The 25,650-nt window shown below is 33.1% G+C and overlaps 1 protein-coding gene across 9 annotated transcripts in view; it reads right to left on the reverse strand.

Moving 5' to 3' along the window:
• Window positions 1–25,650, reverse strand: part of RELCH (RAB11 binding and LisH domain, coiled-coil and HEAT repeat containing) — a 120,895-nt gene that overhangs the window by 21,829 nt on the left and 73,416 nt on the right. For 5 of the 9 annotated variants that reach the window (XM_010336752.3, XM_074383294.1, XM_010336751.3 and 2 more), the window contains 12 exons: window positions 25,163–25,303; window positions 24,592–24,756; window positions 21,636–21,783; window positions 17,042–17,198; window positions 16,342–16,465; window positions 14,437–14,485; window positions 12,334–12,413; window positions 8,244–8,350; window positions 7,175–7,274; window positions 2,585–2,667; window positions 1,737–1,800; window positions 32–170 (listed from right to left, as the gene is read on the reverse strand). In XM_010336752.3, coding sequence (XP_010335054.1) covers window positions 32–170; window positions 1,737–1,800; window positions 2,585–2,667; window positions 7,175–7,274; window positions 8,244–8,350; window positions 12,334–12,413; window positions 14,437–14,485; window positions 16,342–16,465; window positions 17,042–17,198; window positions 21,636–21,783; window positions 24,592–24,756; window positions 25,163–25,303 — 1,357 coding nt within the window. Of the gene's footprint in view, window positions 1–31; window positions 171–1,736; window positions 1,801–2,003; window positions 2,087–2,584; window positions 2,668–7,174; window positions 7,275–8,243; window positions 8,351–11,742; window positions 11,846–12,333; window positions 12,414–14,436; window positions 14,486–16,341; window positions 16,466–17,041; window positions 17,199–21,635; window positions 21,784–24,591; window positions 24,757–25,162; window positions 25,304–25,650 lie in introns of those variants that run through there. The other 4 variants (XM_003926021.4, XM_074383293.1, XM_074383297.1 and 1 more) reach the window with 3 other exon arrangements.

Raw genomic sequence — 25,650 nt, forward strand, 5'->3', positions numbered from 1 at the left:
TCAGGAAATAAGGTAGAAAAATGCAACTTACACTCATCTCGAAACCTGGGTTCTGCGTTAGGGCCAACTCTACCAAATGTTTTTATGATCTCTGTATGCAAAGAATGTTGGTCTTGATACTGAGGATCTTCCAGGAAAGAAGCCAACTGCATTTTCACTCTTTCCAGCAACTTAAAATTGGATATTGTACAGTCATTTTATAGAATATTGAGAACTGAGTAGTGTTGTTATAGTGAAAGACATACATTAAACATGACTTACAGCAGTGGATTAAAGCAACCTATATTCCAATGATAGCAGAAATTTGAAATTAAATAAGTATTTAATCTTTTGGCTCAGAGAAAGTTTCCTACTTTTGCTTATGTTTATAAATTCTTAATTAAAAAATACAAATATTCCTGAAAAAATTATAACAACAAAAGAAAAAATATCCCACCAGATTTAGGGAAAAGTAGGTAAGTTTATGATGATTTTGTATCTAAACTATAATTCTTAAAACAAATCATACTGTAAGTTACCCAATTATTCACCTTCTGAAAGCAATGAGTCATTAATGACTTATATCTTACTCACATTTCCCTAAAATACATTTTTATTTTAGGATTGAGAACATGTTGAAATTCTGCCAAGACTGCAAGCTTTGCAGAATGATGTGTTTTTCCTCTGTGGCTTCACCAGGAAAATATATAAGTGAAAAAATGAAAAACATTCTTTCTGTAACTAAAAAATGTTAGTTTTTATTATAAAAAATTTTCTATGATAAAGGCATTTTATTAAAACTTTTCTTTTTTGGGTAATATGTCCACAAATTGTGTTCTAATCTACAGAGTTTTTCATTTCTTTAAGGATATATCCAATATAATAACAAATAATAAAAATCTGATACCAATTTTGAGAAGTACATTACAGTTAGTGTTGCAAAGAGAACTTAAAAATATTGAAATCAGTTTCAGAATCAAAATACACACTTAAGAAGGAAGGCCTTGGTGGTATCCAGAAACAGGCATGACAGAGGGTCTGACCAGAGATCTACTCTGCAACAGGAGGATACCAGTCTACTAAATGACTTTTACAGTTGATATCAACGACACAGTTATCAGAATACAAGTGCCCCCTTGCCTTCATTTGTAACTGAGACAGATTTGTGTTCCTAATGTTATCTGGCAAAACAGTCCTCAAATCTGTGCAACACTGGCAATTACGAATTTATGTAGATTGGCCAGAAGCCTACTAGATAATAGAAGGCTTTGGAACCAGACCTGATTTGAAGGATTATTCAAAACTGCGATATCCAGCTAGGCTTACAACAAAACATCTAGCAAGCTTGTCCAACACACCTTATTTTGTTGTTGTTTTGTTTTGTTTTAAGGCTTTTAACAGCCTGAAGCCATGGTTTTTAGTTTCTGTCTCTAGCGATGAGTAGAAAAGAGGGATGAGGAAGGGCCTTTACTGGCCCAACCAGAAAGAGAAACTAAGAATCCATGACTATATTCTCTCCCTTGGACATCCTTGAAAGCTTGGCCTATACTTAATGTTCTGATTAAGAGGAAAGACTAGAGTTTTCCTTAGGATATGGAAATACACCTTGGTTAGGATACCATGTTTTCACATAGTGAGATCCTCCTCTGGCCCATAGCTAACTAGGGCACAAAGTAAAAGATAAGATGCTCCCTGCTGTCTACGAACACATGTATCAAAAAGCACAGAGACATAAATAAATTTCAATTATTTCCTACCTCTCTTTGGATTACTGTTTCCATAATAGTGCCAAAGGCTGGAATTGTGGCAATCCTGACAGAGCTGTTAGAATTAAAAAAGAAAGAAACTGAAGTTTTGAGATGAACAATGAGTACTATTAAAAGGTATATTAAAGTAAGTACAAGGTAAATATACTGTATTAGTCTCTAGCAATGACAAATTAAATAAATTTTAAAAAAGCAGACCAAGAAGAATGCTCAAAAAGACAGACAGGATAACTTAAGGTCGCAGTCTGTGAAACTCACAATTCAGGATCACTGGACAAGGTAACAAGGGCCGGAGCAACCCGCTTGTCAACTAACGCTTCACTCATGCCTCGAAGAGTCAGCTGTAAACCAGTCAACATGCAATAAAAAATGGTTTGGTAAACTGGAATAAGAACTGGGTTAGCTGTGACTGAGGATGGGCAGGCAGACTCATTGGTCTTTCTTGGTTTAGTCATCCACACGAGACATTAAAATGTTAGGCCTTTGGTTCATGCTACTACACTTACTGGTAACAACCTGTTAGTGAGATTAGCAGAGCATCCTTTCTTGGCTTGAAAGAAACAGTCCATCAGCATATTTTAGGTTTTAGAAGTATTTACTGAGCACTAATACTACAAATATATTTTTTCAATCCATGGCCTCCAAATTACACTTAAGGTGAGGGTTGATTTAAAAAGAACCATGATATTTAAAGAATAATATGATAAAGTTTAAAATAAACATAATCCAATATTAGTGATTTAAAGAGATTCTTCAAAAAATTTAAGAGCTGATGGTTATTTCTTGACAGGCACATTTTGAAAGGGATGCTGAATGTAAAAGGCAGGGATGACACTTACATTTCAGGGTCACTGGAGAGAGTAATGAGAGCAGGAACAACCCTCTGAGCTACCAGAGTTTCATTCACCCCCTTCACCAACAGCTGATTGGTCAGCGCAGGGGGTATCACAGGTGGTACATGGAAAGAGCAACACAGTGCGCCACGGGAAGAAGGAAGAACAACCAAGAGAAAGAGAGAAAACACAAAAGCAAAATCAAAATTAGAAGCTAAGCAAATACTGCTACTAGAGTGCTTTACAAAGGCAGAGAATGTTCAGGAAGAAAATAAAGCTTAAGTAGCCTAGCAGTCCATGAAAACAGATTTTGTCATCAGTTGAACAGCATTTGGACTTTTGATCAAAGAGTCTAAGCAATTTCAACATCAATCAAAATGCAACTTAAAAGAACACTTTTTTAGCATCTCTAAAACATATTGTGTTCTATGGTTAAAATTCTCAAAGTAAGGGTGGTATGCTTTTATTATGACCAACAGGGTATAAACTGGGCTGTTTTTAAACCAAACTCAAATAGCTAGCAGCTACCACTCAGCCACTTATGATTGTGCTATAGCTATAGCAAGTGTATTTTAAAACTACATAGGAAAATTCCTAACCTTTTAAATAATACAGCTTTCTCTTTTGAGGTACAGAGATAATAATACTGTCTATTGTAAAGGATTACACTTGGGAATCAGGTCTGGGTTCAGACGCTAGTTCTCCACTCATGAGCCATGTGGTCTTAGATACATAATATTTTCCATATTGAAATGGAAAATTGAGAATGAAACTCTGCCTCAATCTCTTGAAACCTGTTTTCTCATCTGAAAATGGTGATATTATCTATCTCAAAGGGCTGTTGTGCTATTAATTAGCAAATAACATACTTAAATACTGTGCCTGACAAACAGACATTCAAGAAATGAGAGTTCAATTATTTTGATTAATGCAAGAACGTATGATTTGTGATATGTTTGGAGGAAATGATCATATTTAAAAAACTTTTTTGTAGTTAATATTTAAATACGTCTTTTAGATTTCTTATATATTCAAATAAAATTTGAAATAAAAAAGATGAGAACTAATTCTCTATAATCTAATCACAAAATAATTCATTTAGCAACCAGTGCTAAATTGCAAAACAAGAGAACAATACAGAGCCTATGTATTTTGTTTGATAAATATTACTGAATTCTATGAGTTCAACAGAGAAGGGCAATCCCTTCCCAATTTCAGATTGTAAGTATATATTAATCCTAAATGCTCATCAATCTGTTTACCTAGTAACTAGTACCTAGTCCTCACAGAAGATCAAAGATGTCACAGAATTTTTGGGAGGCCGAGGTGGGCAGATCACTTGAGGTCAGGAGTTCGAGACCAGCCTGACCAACATGGAGAAACCCTATTTCTACTGAAAATACAAAATTAGCCGGGGATGGTGGCACATGCCTGTAATCCTGGTGGTGGCTGCGGTGAGCCAAAATTGTGTCACTGCACTCCAGCCTGGTCAACAAGAGCAAAATTCTGCCTCAAAAACAAAAAACAACAAAAAAAAAACCCTACCATTGTGTGCCTATGTGAAGGTATTTCTCTTATACAAGACATCTCTTATATAGCTCACTTTAGGTGAAGATTCTTAATTTTGCAAAGATTTTTCCCCATTTACCCACTGATTCATTTTAGAATCCACTTCAATATTTTGAAATATTTTTTTATAAAAAAACATAGATAATTAGCCAGGAATAAAATGACAAAGAACTTTTAATATCTTAAACATTACAGATATTGGATAGAAAGAAATAGGACAAAGGAGTTCAAATATTGTTAAATAAGACTTTCTTCTATTATTTTATAAATAAGATTGCTTAGAGTTGTATCAGTGTCTTAAAATTTCTGCTATCTTGAGACTGTCAAAAGCATTTAAAAAAGGGGGTAATTTAGGGGACAAATTAATTTTTCATTGCTGTAGGTTTTTTAAGTTCAATTTCTTATCAAGCTAGAAAATCAGAAAGCAAATTTAAGAGCTATCAATTGTGATACACTTTAACACAATATATCATTTCTTCTTTTCACTGAAGTACAAATATTATCAACATTTTAACAGATGAAGAAACAGGCTTAGAGAAGTAACTTGTCTAGGGTTTTAGAGTCTAAGTAGTAGGGCTGGAAAAGGAACTCCGTCCAATCTGACTTAAAATTCATGACTTCTTTTAGTTGTGTTCTAATGTTACATGCTCAATTTCTTAAAATATATATGAAGTTCTTTTCTGCATCTTTTGGAAAATTTATGACACATGATAAATTCTTCTTATAATTTAATTAATTTGCTACTTTAAAAAGGAATTTATATTCTCTTATTTACATGAGAATAATATGATTGATTAAATTCCCTCTTTTTGTTCTGCTGTTTAAAAGCTAACCTAACTTTAGTATTGAATTTCAGTAACCATATCCTATTATGTTCCTGACATATGCATTTCTTACTTTCTTCTCAACAGTTTCTGGTCTCACCTTTTAAAAAAAGAAAGTGTTTTTATATGTTTTTATTTTGAATTAACTAATTTTTAGGGTAAGTAGGCATAATTCCAAATTATAAAGCATTGGAATCAAAATACATCTTATGACCCATTATTCTTTTAATACAATTTAGTTCAAATAAGAATCACTGACAAAAAAGGAACCTTAATTTCTCTAACTGATAATTTTTTTTGACATGCTCATTGAAATTTATCTTAAGTGAATTTGAAAAATATTGAAATAGTTTCTCAAACAAGACCCAGAAGTTCATCAACAACCTGAGAAGACATTGAAAACTGCTTAAGCATAAATATAGTTTCCAGACCAGCACTGACAGCAAACAGAGAAACCAAAACCAGACATAAGCCACACATAAGAAGTAAGGCAGAAAACCAAACAAATCAAGCAAAAAACTCCAAAACAAATGAAAAGGGAAGCTACTTCATTTTATTTACTTATTTTCATTTACATGGTATGATTCACCAGTGCATACAAACATTTTAGAGACAAAGAATTTAAGAAAAAGAAATCGCTTTTATGAGCTTAGAATAAAATCATAAGAAGAGAGTGTATTAAAGAAATAGCTCTTCATTTAAAAGGATACTTTCTTCTTTTTGGGGAGAGGAGGGACTGACAAATGACTTTTCTTTCATGGTAATGCTCCCTTATCAGCATATTGAATAATCAAAATGATTTATACCCAGAAGGACCTTGTGCTAGACATAAAACCAAATAGTGACTTTGCCATTCATCTTCACAAAGAACCTTGGATTATGGCTTTTTAAAAAAATGCTTTTGTTTGATAACTGAGGGAATAACATGGATGGCGAATTTTCAACTTCCTGATAATAATGTAATTTTCTTGAATTCACAAATTTAATTTACATATTTCAAAATTTTAGAAAGCATATATTTTAAATATATCAGTACCCCATCCTTCCAATTGCAATTTATCTTAAATTGTGGAGAAATTCTGATATTTAGGAAGATTTGAACTACCCAATTCTTTTTATAGAAATAAAAGTTTAGGTATTTTAAGAATCACATGCATATTAGGGCAATTTTAGTTTGGATAAGTATATGTCCCCTATTACTATCATATATTTTGTGAAATAATAGCATAAATAAAAAAAAGATAATGACAGTAAACATCTATTATAAGCACTTATTAAGTTCCAGAGACTTTTTTTAGGGCTTTACAAGCATTAATTTAATATTAACAAAAATCCTTTGAGACTGACACTTTGAGACAGATACTTTTTATTATCAACTTTCTTTTGTAGATGAGGAAACAAAGGTACAAAGAGGTTCAACCTTGTCAAAGTGATTTACAAAGTCACTAGGTGGCAGAGATGAAAACGGAACCCAGGCAGCCTAGCTTTATGGCAAGACTAAAAATCAACAAGAAACAGTAAACCAATTGTAGTGCTCAAATAAAGTTCTAACGCCCTCCTCCTTTTCACACCGCCCTCACAAACATACTAGGGCTATGACATAATTTGTTACATCATGGGTATAAAAGTTAGTTATTTCAATTTCATACCTAACTTGGGTAGGTGGCAATTTAATGCAATTCAGGTAAATTATCTGGTCTCCTCTCTTTTACAACTCTATGGGCAGTTAAGGTATTGGGATATTATTCTACATATGAAATGTTATGGAATAGTTAAGTAAGAGTAATCAGTAAAATAAACATTTCCATAATTGCAATAACTGATTTTCTAATGCTACTGATAAATTCAACTATATTTCACAACTTGAAAGATATCCTGTTGCTTCAGTTTATTTTCTTCAGTAAATAGAAAAGTATAGTCTGAAAGATTTATATAAGTTAGAAATTAATAAGATTTAAAAGATAATTTGAGAAATAAATGTGATAACTGAATAACAGTCAAAGAACCAGTAAGGCGAGAAAATATTTTTAAATATGTCAAAGCTAAATTTCTGCCCCATCACACAGTACACAACTAGACACTGTTCAAAGCCATAAAATATATATGAACATAATATGATATGTAAAGTATTTAAAAAAATCCCTTCTCCTTCTTCTAAAAAAATTATTGTAATTGAAACCAACAGAAGCATCTGTTGACATACCTCAAACATTCTAGCAGCAGTACACCTCACGAGTGCTGAAGTATGGACAACACCATACCACAAAACAGTTAATAGCAACTCATGGTAGGCTGGATTTGCACTAGAAGAAAAAAAACAGTGTTAACATTGGGAGCCACAGTCCCTTCCCAGTGTACTGAAAAACACTGTATTTATAGGAAATATTAATGACAACAATATTTGCAGAACATATGGAATTACTTTGGCTAGATAGGTTACAACTAAGATTCTCTAAAAAAGGATGTCACCTTCTTTACTCAACCACAATCTTTCAGCATATTCAGAAATCACATTTTTAACTTCTCTAAGAATTTGCAATTGTGACAGATAATTCCACTCTTTCTAATAGCATGCAAGTTAAAATTATGAAGAAACAACAAATTTCTCCATGAGAAAAAAGGATAGCACACTGAACTAAGAGTCAGCTGGGTAAGCTACAACCTCTGTGGGTCTTGGTTTCTGGATCTATAAAAATTGGGGAAGCAGTACATATCCTACTTATGTCACATGGTTGTTGTAGAATCAAATAAAATCAACTCAAACCATCTGTATGGAAGGGTATGTTGGCTGTGATGCCTATGCAAATGTAAGGTGGTATTATTAATAAACGCATGAGTCTGTTTTCAGTAAAGACTAAGATAAAATTATTTTAGCAGCCAGATGATGTAATTATGAACAGGACTAAGCAAATCAAACAGAGTGAAAATAGGAGCCAAAGAAACTGGCTTTCATTTGGGGCTCCTTTTTCAGTTCTGGGAAACTAAATTTTCTTCAAATCTGTACTTGATTTTATTTCTCCAACTGCTTGAAAGAAAACATATGTCTGCACCCTTTCCCCTACTTTTTAAATTACAATGTATTGATTACAAAATATTAAGAATGAACAAATAAGCAAAACTAAAATACACAAAAAGAACCTTGAAGCTTCAAAACCAAGAGAACGGGTGTGCATGTGTGCATGTCAACCCTTTAGAGTTAAAATATGCACTCTAGAAATCCAATCTAAAAATTTTATATGCCTTTTAGCAAATTATAAGCTGTTATTTCTTACCCTAATTCCACAAAAGAAGCCTTCAGGCTATCAAGAGGAGCATGAGATAATGAAAGCAGCGTCATTACATCTTCTAAGAATCCAACTAACAGTTTTCGGTCTTCTTCCTACAGAGGAAAAATACTAATAATGAATTTCCAAACAATCAAGTAGAACTAAATACCATATTTACCTATCTATAATTAGAAAATGTTACCAAATAAGGGGAAAGTATCCAAATTTGGAAGCTATTTTAATTAAAAGATATTTATTAATTAAGCATATCTATGGTCAGAATGGTATGAAGACAAAGACTCTCCTGATTCTTTAAGTTAGACGTGTGGTCTAATATAGTGGTAGCCACTAGCCACATGTGGCTACTTATATTTAAATTTAAATAAAAAATTACATAAAGTGAAAGATTCAGTTCCTTAGTCGAACTGTGTACAATGCAAAGGCATAATAGACACATGTGGCAAGTGCCTAACTGATTGGATAACTCAGCTATAGATTATTTCCATCACCGTAAAAAGTTTGGATGGTCCTGATTTAGAATATTAAAAGGTATAATCTTATATTAAAATTTACCTTACCAACTTTAGTTCCCAAGAATTTTGGCTCTATATAATAAAAACTATTAGAATAGTTATTCCCTGTAGAAAAAAATAGTAGAAAACTGATTTCTAAGAAATTATCTTTGGAATATCTTAGGGGTGAAAACTAACTGCACGCTTGGTAAAATATAGACTACTGTGTTCTTTTAAGAAGCAGTTGCATACCTTGATTAAAAAACAATTTGCATTTTTCAAAACTTTCTTTAATGAACTATTACTTTCATAATCAGAAAATATGTTAGAAAAAGAAAACCTGCTAAATTAGGAGAGTAAAAAAAAATATAACTTTGTATGTTAAATTAACCTCAATATGCAGGGGAAGGGAATCTGACAGTTTGTTGGAAAATAAATACATAATAAAATCAAGTTGACATTAGGGACATAGAGGGTCTGTAGTAAATTTAACAGATCACAGGAGGTCTACAACAAATCAATAGATCCATGAAGAAGACTGGATTATCCCCTACCTTTTTTACTTCCTACATTATCAGGTTGATTTAGAATGAAGTAGAGATAAGGACTGACAAAAGTAACGGTTAACATGAAAAAAGGATGAATACAACAGCTTTAAGACCTGCAGTTGCCCGGCGTGGTGGCTCATGCCTGTAATCCCAGCACTTTGGGAGGCTGAGGCGGGTGGATCACGAGGTCAAGAGATCGAGACCATCCTGGTCAACGTAGTGAAACCCCGTCTCTACTAAAAAAAAAAAAAAAAAATACAAAAAATTAGCTGGGCATGGTGGCTCGTGCCTGTAATCCCAGCTACTCAGGAGGCTGAGGCAGGAGAATTGCCTGAACCCAGGAGGCGGAGGTTGTGGTGAGCCGAGATTGCACCACTGCACTCCAGCCTGGGTAACAAGAACGAAACTCCGTCTCAAAAAAAAAAAAAAAAAAAAAAAGACCTGCAGTTTACTAAGTCTACTTAGTAAAAAGTGTAGACACTGACACATTAGCATCAGGGCAATGCTGGAATTGTGATTTCACCCATTTTTAGTTGCCTATTATTTCAAATATAAAATAGACATAGCTTTAGAAAACAAACTGCAAATCTGAGAAAAACTTAAATGTAAAATAAGAGGTACAAAATAAGACTTCTAAGTAAGTACAAATTCTTTTGATTTTTAAAAATTTGCTATAATCTTATTTATCATTTTTTCGAATCTCAAAACAAGTAGTACTGCTTATATATTTGATTCAAGATAATTTTTGTTTACTGTGATTTATCCTAACAAAAATTTTTGTTTAATAAGATAAACATTAACTGGTATGTTTCCTAAAATAACCCTGGCAATCTGTGATTGCTACCTCAATTTGCTATTTACTTTGTAATAAGTTGAAAAGTTCTTATCTTTTTACAGATATAAATAACATATTAAGACTTCATAATGACTCAAAAGAGATGTCCCTTATTCATTTATTCAACAGATCCATTCTGAGGGCCTACTATGAGTCAAACCTTGTTCTTAGTAGTTAATTATTATAATTTAAAATGTTATTTATGGTCAAAATAAAAATATTAACAAAACTTCAAGAGGGTGAAAAAGAATAAAATATTGACACCACACATTATACAAGGACACTTTCCAAAGTTAAAGAGGAGACGGTAGGTATGCTGTTGTGTCTGGCACTGTTAGGACTTAGTATCTTTGACCGCCACAAATTTACGAACAACAGACACACTTTATTAACATACATGACTTAAAATATTTTAAAAACAGAATAGTATCCATATCAGGATAGTATTAGAAACTAGGGTAGAAAACAAAAATTTAAAAGAATACTGTGCCACTTTAACAGAGCTGTAACTTCCACTAGGTAATATGTGATAACAACTTATATTGCAAGGTAATATGTATTCTAGGTTAAAAATTCAGGAAACCATTGGAAAAGGTGTTCCTTCTTCATTCTTACATGTTAACTTCTAAAAGTGCTTTATCCTGAGTCACTATTTCCACCTTACTGGTGGGACTGCCTTATACTTAAAAATTACTACTCTGCTTTGAGACACATCATTATATGTTATTTACTTAAAACAATGTTAAGTAGACTGTAGCAGCCGTTATATTGGTGGCCACCACTAAACCACACCTCCTATTTCATATCCTGGCTTACTTCCTTCCTTTTGTTTTAACCTGGGTTGGGCCTGTAACTTATTTAACAAGAGACTGCAGTAGAAACGACATTGTGCTAATTCCAGGCCTAAGCTTTAGCCTAGCAGATTCTGCCTTTTCATTCTTGGGAGCCTTTAGCCACCATGTGGTAAGTCTGGCTCTGCTGCTTCAGAAGCCATGTGAAAAGAGAGAGGTCCTGAGAGACCCCCTCAGCTAACCCACTTTTGGCAGCAACAAAAGTGACCACCAGGAAGAACAGCAGAAGAGGAGAAAGCTGTGTGAGGCCCAGATTGCAGAATCATGAGCAAATGAAACAGTTATAATAGATCATTATATTTTGGGGTAATTTGTTATGCAGTAAAAATTAAGAAAAATAAATTTTCAGGTTGAGCATCCCTAATCTGAAAATCCAAAATGCTCTAAAATTTGAAACTTTGTGAGTGCCAAATAGACGCTGTGTGTGAAAGCCTGTGGTCACTTGCTGTGGCTGCTGCGTAACAGCAGATCCAGGTATTCGGGTGATGTTACTGTGCTTTGTTACCCTGAGGACATTATTTTTTCACTGTATTAATGATATGTTATATTTTCTTATTGTTAAGTACCTACATGTGAAAAAGTATATGAAAACAATTGCTTATTTGTAGCATATAAATGCAAAGTCAGGAACGATGGTGATGCCAACCAACCAGATTGTTCACATGGGTGTCTGAGACAGTGACTCCTTTGCTTTCTGATGGTTCAATGTACACAAACTGTTTCATGCACAAAATTATTTAAAATATTGTATAAAATTACCTTCAGGCTATGTGTGTAATGTGCATATGAAATACATTTTGTGTTTAGACTTGGGTCCCATCCCCAGAATATCTTACGATGTATATGCAAATACTCCTTTATCGGAAAAAAAAAAAAAATTCCAAAATCTGAAACCACTTTTGCCCTAAGCATTTGATAAGGGATACTCAACCTGCATTATTAAAAAGTACTTAGCTAACAATGCTGATAAGGTATAGTATTCTACAGCACTTTGTGGTTTAGTTCACCTAACACATGTATTCTGCTTGTCATTTATTTATGAAAAACATTATGGAAGACAAAGAAACTCTACTAAGTAAGTACAATCTAACACCTCTAACACAGTATCAAAAAGCTCATAATCTCTAAATTTATTCAATTTATTTGTTCAACTGAGGTTTTAGTCAGGCCCTTATTATTCATATATGCTACTCATTATAAATTATTTATTGAATTGTTTTCAAAAACTGTAAATTGTTTTCCTTTATTGGTAGCAATTGCCACATACATACATGTTAAGAAGACACAATACTAGGTGTTTTTCTAAATAGAAGAAAGACTTTTACTAGAGAATCAGAATTTTTCCCTTACCTGAATATAACATGTAAGGACTCCTGTTGCATAAATGGGGACTGTAGCTTTAGTGAGGACCCCATTTCCTGCTGAGGAATCTAAAATTATTAAAATAATTTAAAAAATAAGTATATTTTCAGTGTAAAGAATAAAATCACAATGTGGTTATATTTAAAATTACAACTGTTTACGAGGTTACAAATAAATATTGTCATTACTTTGAAAAACATGTTTATTAGTGGTTGTAAAATACAACTTAGTGTTTCTTGAAAAGCCATTAGCATAAAGATTTCGGACAAATGGGAAAGAACATGAATAACCAAAGGAAGATTATATTCTTGATTTCCATAATTGGAAATCAGAACTTTCCTCTTGAAAGTCTTCTAAGTGTCCATATAGGCAGATACCCAACATTTTTATGTTTTCAATTTTCAGTTTAGTAAAATGTAAAGGCATTCACCTAAAAACACCTAGATATGTGTTACCTGATCTGTTTCTAGATAGGAGGTAGTTTCCCATACTAGCCTGATTTCCTGAGCCCCTCCTGCATCCTCACTCAATAGGGTTTTCAGACAGACAGAATCCTGATTATTTTCATGGAGGAGGAAGGAATCATGCTAAGTAAAGCAGAGAAAAAGGAGAAAGCATGCAACCATAGTTGTGTGCCTTGTGACTGCTTTAAAAGAGATTTTCTTATACAGCCTCTGTGGACAATTCCAAAAGGAAAGTTGTAGACAATGACAGTGAGATGCTAATTATTATTCCCGGTACCCAGAGCCCTTATTTACTGATCCTGAGGCACTGTTTTAAGTGCTTTATGTTTGCTGTTATGTTCCCAAGAATATTTTTTTACTATACTTATTTTTTTATATGGTTTTAAATTATTTTCTGAGGGTACTACATAAATAAATTGAGTTGAAAAGATTTATTTAACTAACTGCCCTGAAGAAATTTCGCAAAAAAGCAGTTCCATTTTCACATTAATTAGTATTTGTTGTTTGTTTATTCTCTTGGTAAGAGTACCTTTTTCTTGGGGAGTGTTGATGTTAATGTCTGAACATAAGCTTAAAGTATATTCATAAATATGGGCTACATATACAGGGGTTAATAATTACTTCCTATTTCAACAGCTAAACGTTCATGGCTAATAATTCCAAAAGCTGTCAGTTTTTAAAATATTTACCTTTTTTCTTCACTAATTTATCACAATCATTAATAATAAACATTTAATACCAACAATTTAGGCATTCCAAATATCAGTCCTTTAAAAAGACATTAATAATAACCTTTGGGAGTTATTTTTCATCCCCCACCCCTTCTTGACCTCCCGCAAAATCTCTTCAATGTCTTCAGGCTTAAAAGAATTCATTTATTCATTCTCTGACTACCTCTGAGGACTGCCAAAAATGGACTTTTCTAGACCACTGAACTCAAACCACTATGGGGTGTGTGTGTGTATATGTGTGTATATATATATATATATATTCAAAATTAGCCAAGTTAAAAATGGGGGTGGGGGTGCTACGCATCTTCCACAGTTTATTCCTAGAAATTAGAAAAATACATAGTGACACAAGATCCATATGCAAACAAGTCCTTAGGCCAATGGCACCATAACTAGACTTCTTAAGGCAGATGGGGGAAACTGTCAACAAAGTAGCTGGAGCTACCCAGTCAAGCCTGTAGTTTCTCTCATGTTTCATTTTGAAAACATATATGAATATATACTGTTCTTTTCTACTATGTTTAATTTTTAAAAATATTAAATAACTAATTAGGAATTAGATGCAACTTATTTTATAACTGTCAGTCTCTTGAATATTACTACTTCAAACCTCTAAAGGTATGAGTACCCAGGTTGTAAAGTTCAGCCTTACATCAACTTGGTCACAATGAAGGTATATATTTACAATCAGATTGACAGGGATTAATCTTACTGCCACCTCATAGGAAGGATATTAGATGTGATACAGTTATAAAAACCAAGAACTCCATAATATAAATTTTCCATTTTGATTGTACTTGCAAGTTCATTTATACAATTTATAAATATGGAGACTATAGTATTTTTCCTGCATAAAGAAATGCAATTGTTTTTAAAAGTAATAATGACAAACTTACCAATATTTTCTTCAGATAGTCTTAAAATCTCCTGGAACTGAGGTTTTACCTAAGCAACCCAAAGAAAAGATTCAAAAAGTCTCAGTTTCAATGGAACAATTGATTAAATGAAATGTCTACTACTGTTGTTACTACTACTATTTATTTATTTATTTAGCTTTATAGATGACTTGAGTCAAGTGGTCAGAAATGTAATAATTCTTAATCATGAGTCTTAGGATAAAAAAGTTACTGAAAATAAAAACTTTAAGGATAAATTTTTGAAAAAGATCAACTCAGGTCAACAGCTACTTTCTGAATGGCTTCTGGCTTCTCTTATTAAATTAAAATACTTTCCAATATGATTTTAAGTGGTTGTAATTACTGCTTTCTAAAACTGAACTTGGTTATAGAAGTATTACTTAGGTAGATATTATTATATGGTTAGAATTATTGAAAAAAGCATTTGGCTGTATTTTTAAAAAATGAAAAGGAAATTTCAGTCACTTGAGATGTTCAGTAAGTAACATAGTCATGTGATATTTATCTTAATCTTTTACTGTAACTTCTCAAATTTAAATATGAAATGTAGAATTTAGTTTTAATATTTTAAGTTAGAACAAAGGCTTGCTTAAATTTTTTATTATTAAAGTTATCACAGATTTCAGGCCACTGAAGACAACCACCTACTGTTAAGTGAATAAGTGGATTCCTACTTGCTTTTCTAAAAAAAAAATAGCTACTTGTTTCAGAGATATCAAACAATTTTTGCCAATACTGATAACAGGGAAATCAAATTATATTTGTTTAACAACTGAATGCTAGTGAAAAACATAAAATAATTTTGTTTTTCCTATAATAACATCAAGGTCTGGTATTTGCCCTCCTCTCTGTGGGTGAGGCACATTAATGTATACATTTAGCTTAAACTGAGAGAAAGACCAATGTTAAAAGATTCATCTACTGAATCATACATATAGAAGTAAAAGATACTTCTATAAAAATTCTTCATTTTACACATGAAAAGACTAAGCCCAGATAATTTAACTTATTTATTAAAGGTCACAAACATTAGTCAACAGATCACAGGACCATAACCTAAGTCTTCTGAATTTTGTCCAGTTCCTTATATCACATTATTTGCTTTAAATGTTTCAACTATAGATTTAATAGTAAAGAGCTACACTAAATCAAATTTAATAATTAAAATGCTTACCTTTTAAATGTCTTTATTAACATTTGATTATAGAAATGATATCTTTTTATGTTTTTTATTAGCTCTCTAAAGAACTGGCTTAACAAAATGTTATGAAGACAACTGGTTTAATAGGATTAATGAATACATTAGGATCTAATGACATTTCAATTTTAATATCTGAAACTACAGAATAACCTGTATAGGCATATGTGACAAATGATACTTTTGGTAATGACTGAAATATGTAGAATTTATCTCTAGTGTCCATGCTATTCTAAGAGGTGGTATCTTCGCAGCAAGTTTTATATATAAGTAGCTGTGGTTCCACAATCACTTGAGGTTTTTACCAAAGTGTCCTGAGCAAACAGCCGCTTCCTGAACCGGTGATAGTAAGTACCAGCAACACATTCAAAGGATTGTGGTTGAGTTCCCTAGCTGACACTTCCTATATTGAAAATCTTTGAGGATATATATCCACAATGAGTAAAGTTTATATCCAAGTGTGGGTATGAACTAAGCTTAGGCTAAATCATCTTCTGAAAATCAGTAAAGATAAGAATATTACCAACTAGAATTTTTTTTTTTTTTACTATCATAGTATTCTAAGATACTAAAGAAGTGAATTAAATAAAAGAATGGTTCATGCTTTTATTTACTCTGTTACAGTGTTAACACATTACATTTCTATGTCTTTTTCATATAAGAAAACATAGAATACAAGTTTTTACCTTAGTGTTTGTAAAAATTTTGCCAAATGTCCGGCAAAGGCGCCAGAAAAATCTGGAGAATTCATGGACACAGGCAGTTGAAGTAACATTAATTTTGCCAACTATTTCTATAAGTTGTGGCAACCTGAATATGAAAGGAAAGAAAAATAGGCAGGGGATACATATAAATTACTGTTTCCTTGCCAATTTCTGAAACAACGCAAATATAACAACCTCTTCTATTTCATTCTCTGAAACGAAAGGCATTGTTTGGGACCCTCTGAAAATGTTGTGAGATTACATTATACTGTATACACTTTAAAAAATAAATTTTAACTGTTTGCCAGAAAATATATGGAAAATGGTACAATTCTGAGTACAGAGTTAATGTGACTCAAATCTATGGATCTGATGCTTCACATAAGGGCTTGGCTTTACATGGCATCATTTTAGCCTTAAAAATGAGAAGTTTGGATGTAGTTTAAAATTCATTGCCATGACAGGACAAATGAGATGGCAGATAGATCTGGATAAAATACAGCAGCACCTTCTTCTCAGATAAATTACGTATCCAATGGTCTGAGTCCTCTGTGTCCTAAAGGTGTTTACCATGAATGATGCCCAGTTACATTTTAAAAGTTTTCTTATATTTTGTTCTCAGGGCCAAGGCTAAATATAAGAGTTATCATTCATTCAAAGTAATACAGAGGTGGTAACTTACAATTGATTGACAACCCACAGTAAACTCTCCCAGCCTGTTGTACCCTCCTGTTCCAGCTGGTAGTCATAGAGTTGTAGTAGTACTGCCAGTTGCTCACGACTTCCGATAATAGTGGACACATCTTGAAGAGGTGACATAGGCCGAGGAAACCTAGTCACTATACATAACAGAAGCAAAATAAATTATATAGAAATTGGCATTATGGGAACTTAGATATTCTGTTGAAAGGAAAATAAGAGCCTTCCTTCTCATATTTAATTACTTTCTTACTGAAAACTTTAAATGTAAAATTGAAATATACTAATAAAGTCATTTTTTAGGAAAATCAAAAAATTCTTGTGAAATGAGAATTAATCCAGAAGATTAGTTCTCTAATCCAGAGAACTAATTCAAAAGATTTTACGAGACTATATAGTTAAATGGAATACTGTAATAAAATGATTTGCTATTGAAGAATAAAATTTCACTTACATTAAATTAAAATTGCTCCAAAGATAAGACTGTTAGCTAGAACACGGATTTGAGTTTGGTTTTAAAAAAAAACAGAAATATTTGTAATTCTACTGGACTGTTTATGTCAGCGAAATAGTAAACTCATAGTATGCTTCTTTCAGGGAGTAAGGAACTAATAGGTTAACAGCAGGGAAAAAACTGTTTAATACCAGAGAATAATAATATAAAATACCTTAAAACTTTAGCTGAACAGGTTTAAGTATTTAATTCTCAATATTAAATGTTTTTTTTTAAAAAAACACATTTTTCATAGTTTGAAAAATATTAATATAAAATGTTAAAGCCAGCGACTAGTAAGACAAGGCAAAGTATACTACAGATATTATAACCAGGGTCCTATGTTATACACTTTGAATGTTTTTGGAGAAAACTGAAAAACTTATTTTAAAATTCTATAAACAAACATGAATATATATATATATATATATATACTAGTATATTTGAAAAGTTTAAACATATCAATAAAATCTATGATCTACAGATAGTAATATCAGTTTTTTTTTGGATGGAGTCTCGTTGTGTCTCACCCAGGCCAGAGTACAGTGGCACAATGTTGGCTCACTGCAGCCTCTGCCTCCTGGGTTCAAGTGATTCTCCTGTCTCAGCTTCCCGAGTAGCTGGGAGTACAGGTGTATGACATCACGCCTGGCTAATTTTGTATTTTTAGTAGAAATGAAGTTTCACCATGTTGGCTAGGCTGATCTTGAACTCCTGACCTCAGGTGATCCACTGCCTTGGCTTCCCAAAGTGCTGGGATTATAGGCATGAGCCACCACACCTGGTCGGATACCAGGTTTTATTAAGTATGAGGGAACATTTCTTGGATAGGTATTCAATAAATAATGCACATCAATGTTAGCTGTTGGTCGGAAACTTCTAATGGAGGCAACTCCTACATAAAGTAAAATATCCTAAAAAGACACAAAAGGATGAAGCATTTCTCAAAACATATTAATGTCCTAATGATAAGTATTAAATTTAAGAAAATTGAAAATTGCATCTAATTCTTAAAATATTCAATGACAAAACTAAGATGTTATTGTATTTCTATGCTGCACCAGGCATTTAACAATGTATTAAATACAAAAGAGGTTATTTCTGGCTATCTGAACTCTCTATTTGCTATTATAATACACAAACAAAGAAATAAAGGTGGATAATATGGTATCCCTCACTATCTAAGGTGTCTGCTTGAATTCTCAGCCCAGGAATCACACAGATTTGAATGGTGAAGGATATTTGTACTTTATATTTCTGTACCATGTCAAAGCATATCTGTTTTAAATAGGGTTCTATTACATTGGTAATATTTTGCTATACTATGATGAAAGGAATGTTATTCCTTCAAAAATATTAATAAGTTATTGGAAAATAATAGACTATTTAAAAGGTAGGTCCAACTGAAGCAGGGCAGTGCCAGGAAAATAAACAATTACCTGGATTACTCAGTGATTATAGCTAAGCAAACAGAAGGGTCCAGGAGCCTCAAAATATTATTCTATTTAACTGCTATTTAAAAAAAAATTGAGTGTCTAAATTACAACACAGAATGTTCCCAGAATGCAATTTTAATAGGCTGGCAAAACACTAGCATTATATTGTCAACAAAATAACCACAATATTGAGCAAAATAACAGATGTCATGAATCTCCTTCCCCCAGCAGAATGTAAGCTCTATGAGCAGAAATTTTTACCTATTTTATTCATAATTGTGTCCTAAGTATCTAAAACAGTGCCTGACATAAATATTAGTTAATGTTGTATAATAAATTGGTACTAAAATATATATATATATTTTTTGGAGACGGAGTTTCGCTCTTGTTATCCAGGCTGGAGTGCAATGGCGCGATCTCGGCTCACCGCAACCTCTGCCTCCTGGGTTCAAGCAATTCTCCTGCCTCAGCCTCCTGAGTAGCTGGGATTACAGGCACACACCACCATGCCCAGCTAATTTTTTGTATTTTTAGTAGAGACGGGGTTTCACCATGTTGACCAGGATGGTCCCGATCTCTTGACCTCGTGATCCACCCGCCTCGGCCTCCCAGAGTGCTGGGATTACAGGCTTGAGCCACTGTGCCCGGCCGATACTAAAATATTTATATGGGTTACCATTTTTCTGAGAAAAGAAATCTTCATTCATAACAAATTATAACCCAAATTATATGTGTGTGCATATATAAATGGACATATTGACATGGATATACCATAAATAAGGATATAACAAATCCTCATTTATAATAAATACATTGTAACCTAAATGAAGGTATAGTAAAATTAAATTTATAGCTACTGTTGAAAGTTAGAAAGTTAAATTGAGTCAACAAGAATGAATAATAAAGGACAATCACAAGAAAAGGTCACATAAATGTTAGAAGGAATCCCACAAGTATTAGAAGGAAAATCTTCAGGATGGTACTGCTCGATCTAATCTCCAGATAGACTTCGCAATAGATGACATTTAAGAATCATTTGTTAAATAAATGAGAGAATGATAACAAATATTATGCTCCACCTATCCCCCAATTTTTATGTTTAAGTCCTGACCTCCAATGTCTCAGAATGTGATCTTATTTGGAAATAATGTTGCTATAGTTGTAGATATATAAGATGAAATCATACTGAAGTAGTCCCTTATCCAACACAACTGATGTCCTTATAAAAAGGAGAAATCTGGACACAGGAACAAGCACACAGAGAGTATGTCATGTGAAGATACAGGCAAAGTTTGGGGTGATGCATCTACGAGCCAACAAACACTAAAGATTGCCACCAAACCACCAGAAGCCAGGGGAGAGCCCAGAACAGCCTTTACCCCCTAGTTTTCAGAAGGAACCTACCCTGCCAACACCTTGTTCTCAGACTTCTAACTTTCAGAAGTGTGAGATAATAGATTTCTGCTGTTTAAGCCACTCAGTTGGTGGTACTTTGTTAAGGCAGCCATAGTAAATGAATACAGAAAACTAAAAAAAAAAAAAGGGAATTCGAAAGATAGGAAAATCCCTAGGCAGATGAAATACCTAAATGAGTAAGAGTAAAAGGGTAGAAACCTGAAGTGGCCAGCTGTGAGAGCTTTGTGAAGGCTTATTTAAAGTTTAAATTTTCATTCTCCTCAATAATATTATTTCAAAACGTCAGATTAACTCATCATTCATTCTCAATTTTCCAAAGGAAACTGACATTCAAATAGTATACACTATTTTTATCATGTGGCTTCAGGTATCTTTGGACACACTGCAACATACTCCAAAGATTATAGCTAGTATACAGTTCACTTTATATGAAAATGAAATTTTAAAAGATTAAGTGTCTGTTGATGTTCTCAATGTTATAATTATTTGTCCATTAGAAACCAGTAAGAGATAGGGATAATTTCACAACTTAGAAAAGGCTGCAAAGGTGCCTGTTACATAGCAATAGCATATCTACAGCATTTGTCCTGGAGGTTAAGATGAAACATGGTTATCAATTGCCTGGCAAGTTTCAAAGGTCATTTACTAGCTACCTGGAGAGTACAATAGAAAATACTCGTCTTTGCTGCCAATTTTATGTACTTCTGAAAGTAAGTCACATTTCCTCTTTGGATAAACAAAAATTCTGCCACCTATGCTTATATTTCTTTCTAACAAGGACATAGTAGGAAAAAGTAATTATATTTAGTTTCCCCTATTAAAAATAAGAATAAAAAGTTGGGGAAGAAAATATAAAGAAAGCAGAAATGACAAGCTTCATATACTGGCACTTGTAACTATTAAATAAATCTTTTGTTGACTCAGAGCTATTCACGGAAGGAAATACTTATTTCAGCTTCCCCAGAAAGGCTAAAAAAGGCTATAGATTGAGAGCAAAAAGAAAGTATAAATATTATAAAACAAGACCATGGGGCTTTCCATAAAAGATGGGGCCATATTGTTTACTTTCGGTATCATATAATCTTATGACCATGAGACTCTACACACATAATACATTTTAGTAATTATGCTAGCATATAAGGTGATTTTTAGATTTTTAATAAAAAAACAATTCTTTGGGAAGCTAAGCTGTTAATATTCTATATTTTCCTTCCAGAATTTAACTTCAGTACCTTCTATCTGTGGCACTTCACCATGAAGCTTGGCTTTGCTGGAGAAAGGTGCATTCTGCAGCACTAATGCAAAGAGAGATGGGATCAAGGACTGCAAGGCAGAAAGATACATGTGGAGCTTGTGTTCATCCAGCCCATGTTCTCCTTCCTGAAACATAAGGAGGTGGAAGCTAATTTTAGTCTTTTGAAGATACATTGCTAATTGGATTTATGTATGATGTTCTTCCTTTCTGTGGCAAATCAAAGATTTAAGAATCTGTATGTTGGACTCAAACAAACAGTAAGGCATTATAGAGTGGCAGAATCTTTTAGACAGAAAAGTATAAAGTAAGTATCAGTCATTTCCATTTGTAGGGAATGGTTTTTATAATTTTACTTTTTCATTACAGAAGGCCTTATCTTTTGAAATTTTATAAGTTAGGGTTAAGAAATTAAACTAAGGCCCAGGAACCACTTTATCTTTTTTCTTGTTAGAATTGATACATAAATAATTGTACATATTATGAGGTACCATAAGATATCGTGATATTTGCATACTATGTGTAATGATCAAATCAAGGTATTGAGATATGAATCACCTCAAACATTTATCATTTCTTTGTGTTAGGAACATGTCAAATCTCTTCTAGCTATTTTTGAAAAATACCATATATTATTGTTAACGATGTTCACCCTACTGTGCTATCAAACACTAGAATGTATTCCTTCTATTTAACTGTATTTTTCTATTCATCACTCCCCCATCTCCTAGTTTCTGGTAATCACCATTCTACTCTTTACCTTCTTGAGATCAACTGTTTTAGCTCCCACATATGAGTGAGAACATTCAATATTTGTCTTTCTGTGCCTTGTTTATTTCACTTAACATAATGTCCTCCAGGCTATCTGCTGCAGCAAATGACAGGACAGCATTCTTTTTTTATGGCTGAATAATATCCCATTGTGTACAGACACCATACTTTCTTTATCCCTTAATATGCTGATGAACACAGGTTGATTCAATATTCTGACTATTATGAATAGTGCTGTAAGAAACATGTAAGTGCTTGAAACTCAACATGTGAGTGCTTGAAAGTATGTATCTTCTCAATATACTGACTTGTTTTCCTTTAGATATCTACCCAGTGGCGGGATTGCTGGATCATAGATATTTCTGTTTTCAGTTTTATGAGGAATCTCCACACTGTTTTCCATAGTGGCTGTACTAATTTACATTCCTATCAACAGTGTATAAAGATTCCCCTTTCTCCACACCCTCATCAGTATCTGTTACTTTTTGTCTTTTTAATAATAGTCATTTTAACTGGGGTGACATGATACCTCATTTTGGTTGAGATTTGCATTTCCCTTATGATTAGTGATGTTAAACACTTCTTCATATACCTTTTGGCCATGTCATCTTTTGAGAAGTGTTTTTTCAGATAATTTGTCCGTTCCTTAATTGAATTTCTTTTTTTTGTTGCTGTTGAGTCCTTATACATTTTGCTTATTAATCACTTGTTGGATGGTGAGTTTGTAAATATTTTCTCCCATTCTGCAGGTTGTTTGTTCACTCTGCTGATTCCTTTAGGGTGTGGGAGCTTTTTACTTTAATATAATCCCATTTGTCTATTTTTGCTTTTGCTGCCTATGCTTTTGAGATCTTTCCTCAAAAATCTTTGCTCAGACCAATGTCCTGAAGCAATGTTTTCTTCTAGTAGTTTCATGTTTTACAGTTTAGTCTTTAATCCATTTTCAGTTAATTTACTGAAGAAACTGTCCTTTCTTCAGTGTATGTTCTTTGTCAAAATTGAGCTGGTTGTAAATGTGTGAATTTATTTCTGGGTTCTCTGGTTCTCTACTCCATTACACTGGTCAATATGTCTTGGTATTTATGCCAATGCCAAGATGTTTGGTTGCTACTGCTTTGAAGTATATTTTGAAGTCAGGTAGTGTCCTTTTTCCAGATTTGTCCTTTTTGTTCAGGATTGCTTTGGTTATTCAGGGTCTTTTGTGGTTCCACATAAATTTTCAGATTGCTTTTTTGATATCTGTGAAGAATGTCATCGGTATTTTGATAGGGATTACAATGAATCTGTAGATCACTTTGGGTAGTATAGGCATTTTAAACAATATTAATTCTTCTATGAATATGGATATCTTTTTTTTTTAAATATTTCCTCTTCAATTTCTTTCATTAGTGTTTTATAGTTTTCAAGGCAGAGATCTTTCATCTCTTTGGTTATATTTATTCCTAGGCATTTTTTTTTAGAGCTATTGTAAATGAGATTGCTTCCTTGATATTTTTTTTTTCCAGCTTTTTCACTGTTGGCATATAGAAATGCTCAACTGCTAACCCAGCAGCAGTTCATGTTATAATACTTCCCCTCTCCTACTTCCTAACTCTTTTTATAGATTTGGCACATAATAAGCACTAAACAAATAATAGTTTCCCTTCTAGTCTCTAAAAGAAACTTTTAGAACGAAAATTGGATCAAGAAATTTCTATTGTTTCATCATTTCTTTAATTCTTATATGTGGAAAAAATTAAAAGTTCATTTTAAAAATGAGGAATGAACTACTGCAGTGGAATAACCATAATTAAAGCAATTTTGATATTACGTAAGAAAGCTTTAGAGACTCATTTTCTCTGCCTTCTGGAACTAGAGTTGATACTTTAAAATATTTAGGTACTCAGAAGGATCAATAAAGCGCTGGCTTTCTGAATACTGTGGGAGTTACTTCCATGAAGGTGCATTTTAGCTAACAAATGCATGTCATGCCCTTCCTCCTGCGCTAGCTTCAGCCAAGTAAAACTTCCCCAAATCTCTTTCTTGGGTCCAGCCCAACAGAATCTTTAACTGGTAATGTATTAATATGTTAGGCAAAGGGCACTTTCTATCTCTGCTCCCTAACTTCTTCCAAGAGGGTTTAGGACAGACCTTTTAAATTTCTATAAGCTATAGAAAGAACTTACCCTGAGAAGTTTTTCAATCTTGTTCAGTAGTGTAAGTATAAGATGAGACTGTAAATTTCCAAGTTCTGTAGTCCACGCAGCGTAAGCTGGTAAAAATACTTGATGTGTAGCACTAACTACTCTTTCTGAGGGATCACCCAAGGCTGATAGCAACAATTCAAAACCCTGACAATAGGAAACAGGCAAATGCAGAGTTTTAAAAGGATAACCGTAAATAAGATAAAATACAAATTTCAATAAATTAAAAAATGTTTTTAAGCAAGAAAGGCCATCCATAATCCTAGCCTTGCCATGTATCCACTGATGAGCAAACCAGAGAGAAGGAGTAGTAAATACAGAATACCTCTTGCCAATTTCCTGCCAGAAAGCTGTGGCAGATACTATACATGAACTGTAGTGTTCTTTCCTCTGAGCAGCAACACTGAAACCAGGCAACCATCCCCAAATGACTAAAGTTGACACATCTGCCATCCTTATGATACATTATAAAGTATCTAATCCAGAGATCTGGAATATTATATTACTTGGAATTTTATAATGGAGTAAAAGGAGTTTATTCTGAAGAACATACCTGTTGATATTTGTCTGGGTCATCAATGTATCCCATAATGATACCAAGGCTTTTGATCACAGCTTCTCTTACCAAATCTGCCTTATCTTCCATTAACATTTGTTGCAACATTGAAAGAACCAAGGAGCTACGGATTTCTTTCTGAAAATAAACGTTTTTGCTATTTATTTACACTTAAGCACAGAAGTATAGAAAATAATATGACAAACATCAGTGCGGTCAAAATTCAGATTAAAGAGGTATTAATATTTTTATTAAAAATGCTGAGGAACTGCTGAGGGACAGAGATTTTGCTTCAGACCTTCATTTTTTGAAGACATAAAACATTACAGATATAGCCAAAATATCACTCACCGCCAAATCCCTTCCTCTCTAGAGGCAATAACATCTACTCTGAATTTGGTATTTATTAATCATCTCTCAGCATGTTTTTTGTATCTTTACTAAATATGTAAAAATCTCTCAAATCCTTGCAGTTCACACTAGGA

This window comes from Saimiri boliviensis, chromosome 13 (assembly GCF_048565385.1).
Source record: "Saimiri boliviensis isolate mSaiBol1 chromosome 13, mSaiBol1.pri, whole genome shotgun sequence".
Classification (NCBI taxonomy): domain Eukaryota; kingdom Metazoa; phylum Chordata; class Mammalia; order Primates; family Cebidae; genus Saimiri; species Saimiri boliviensis.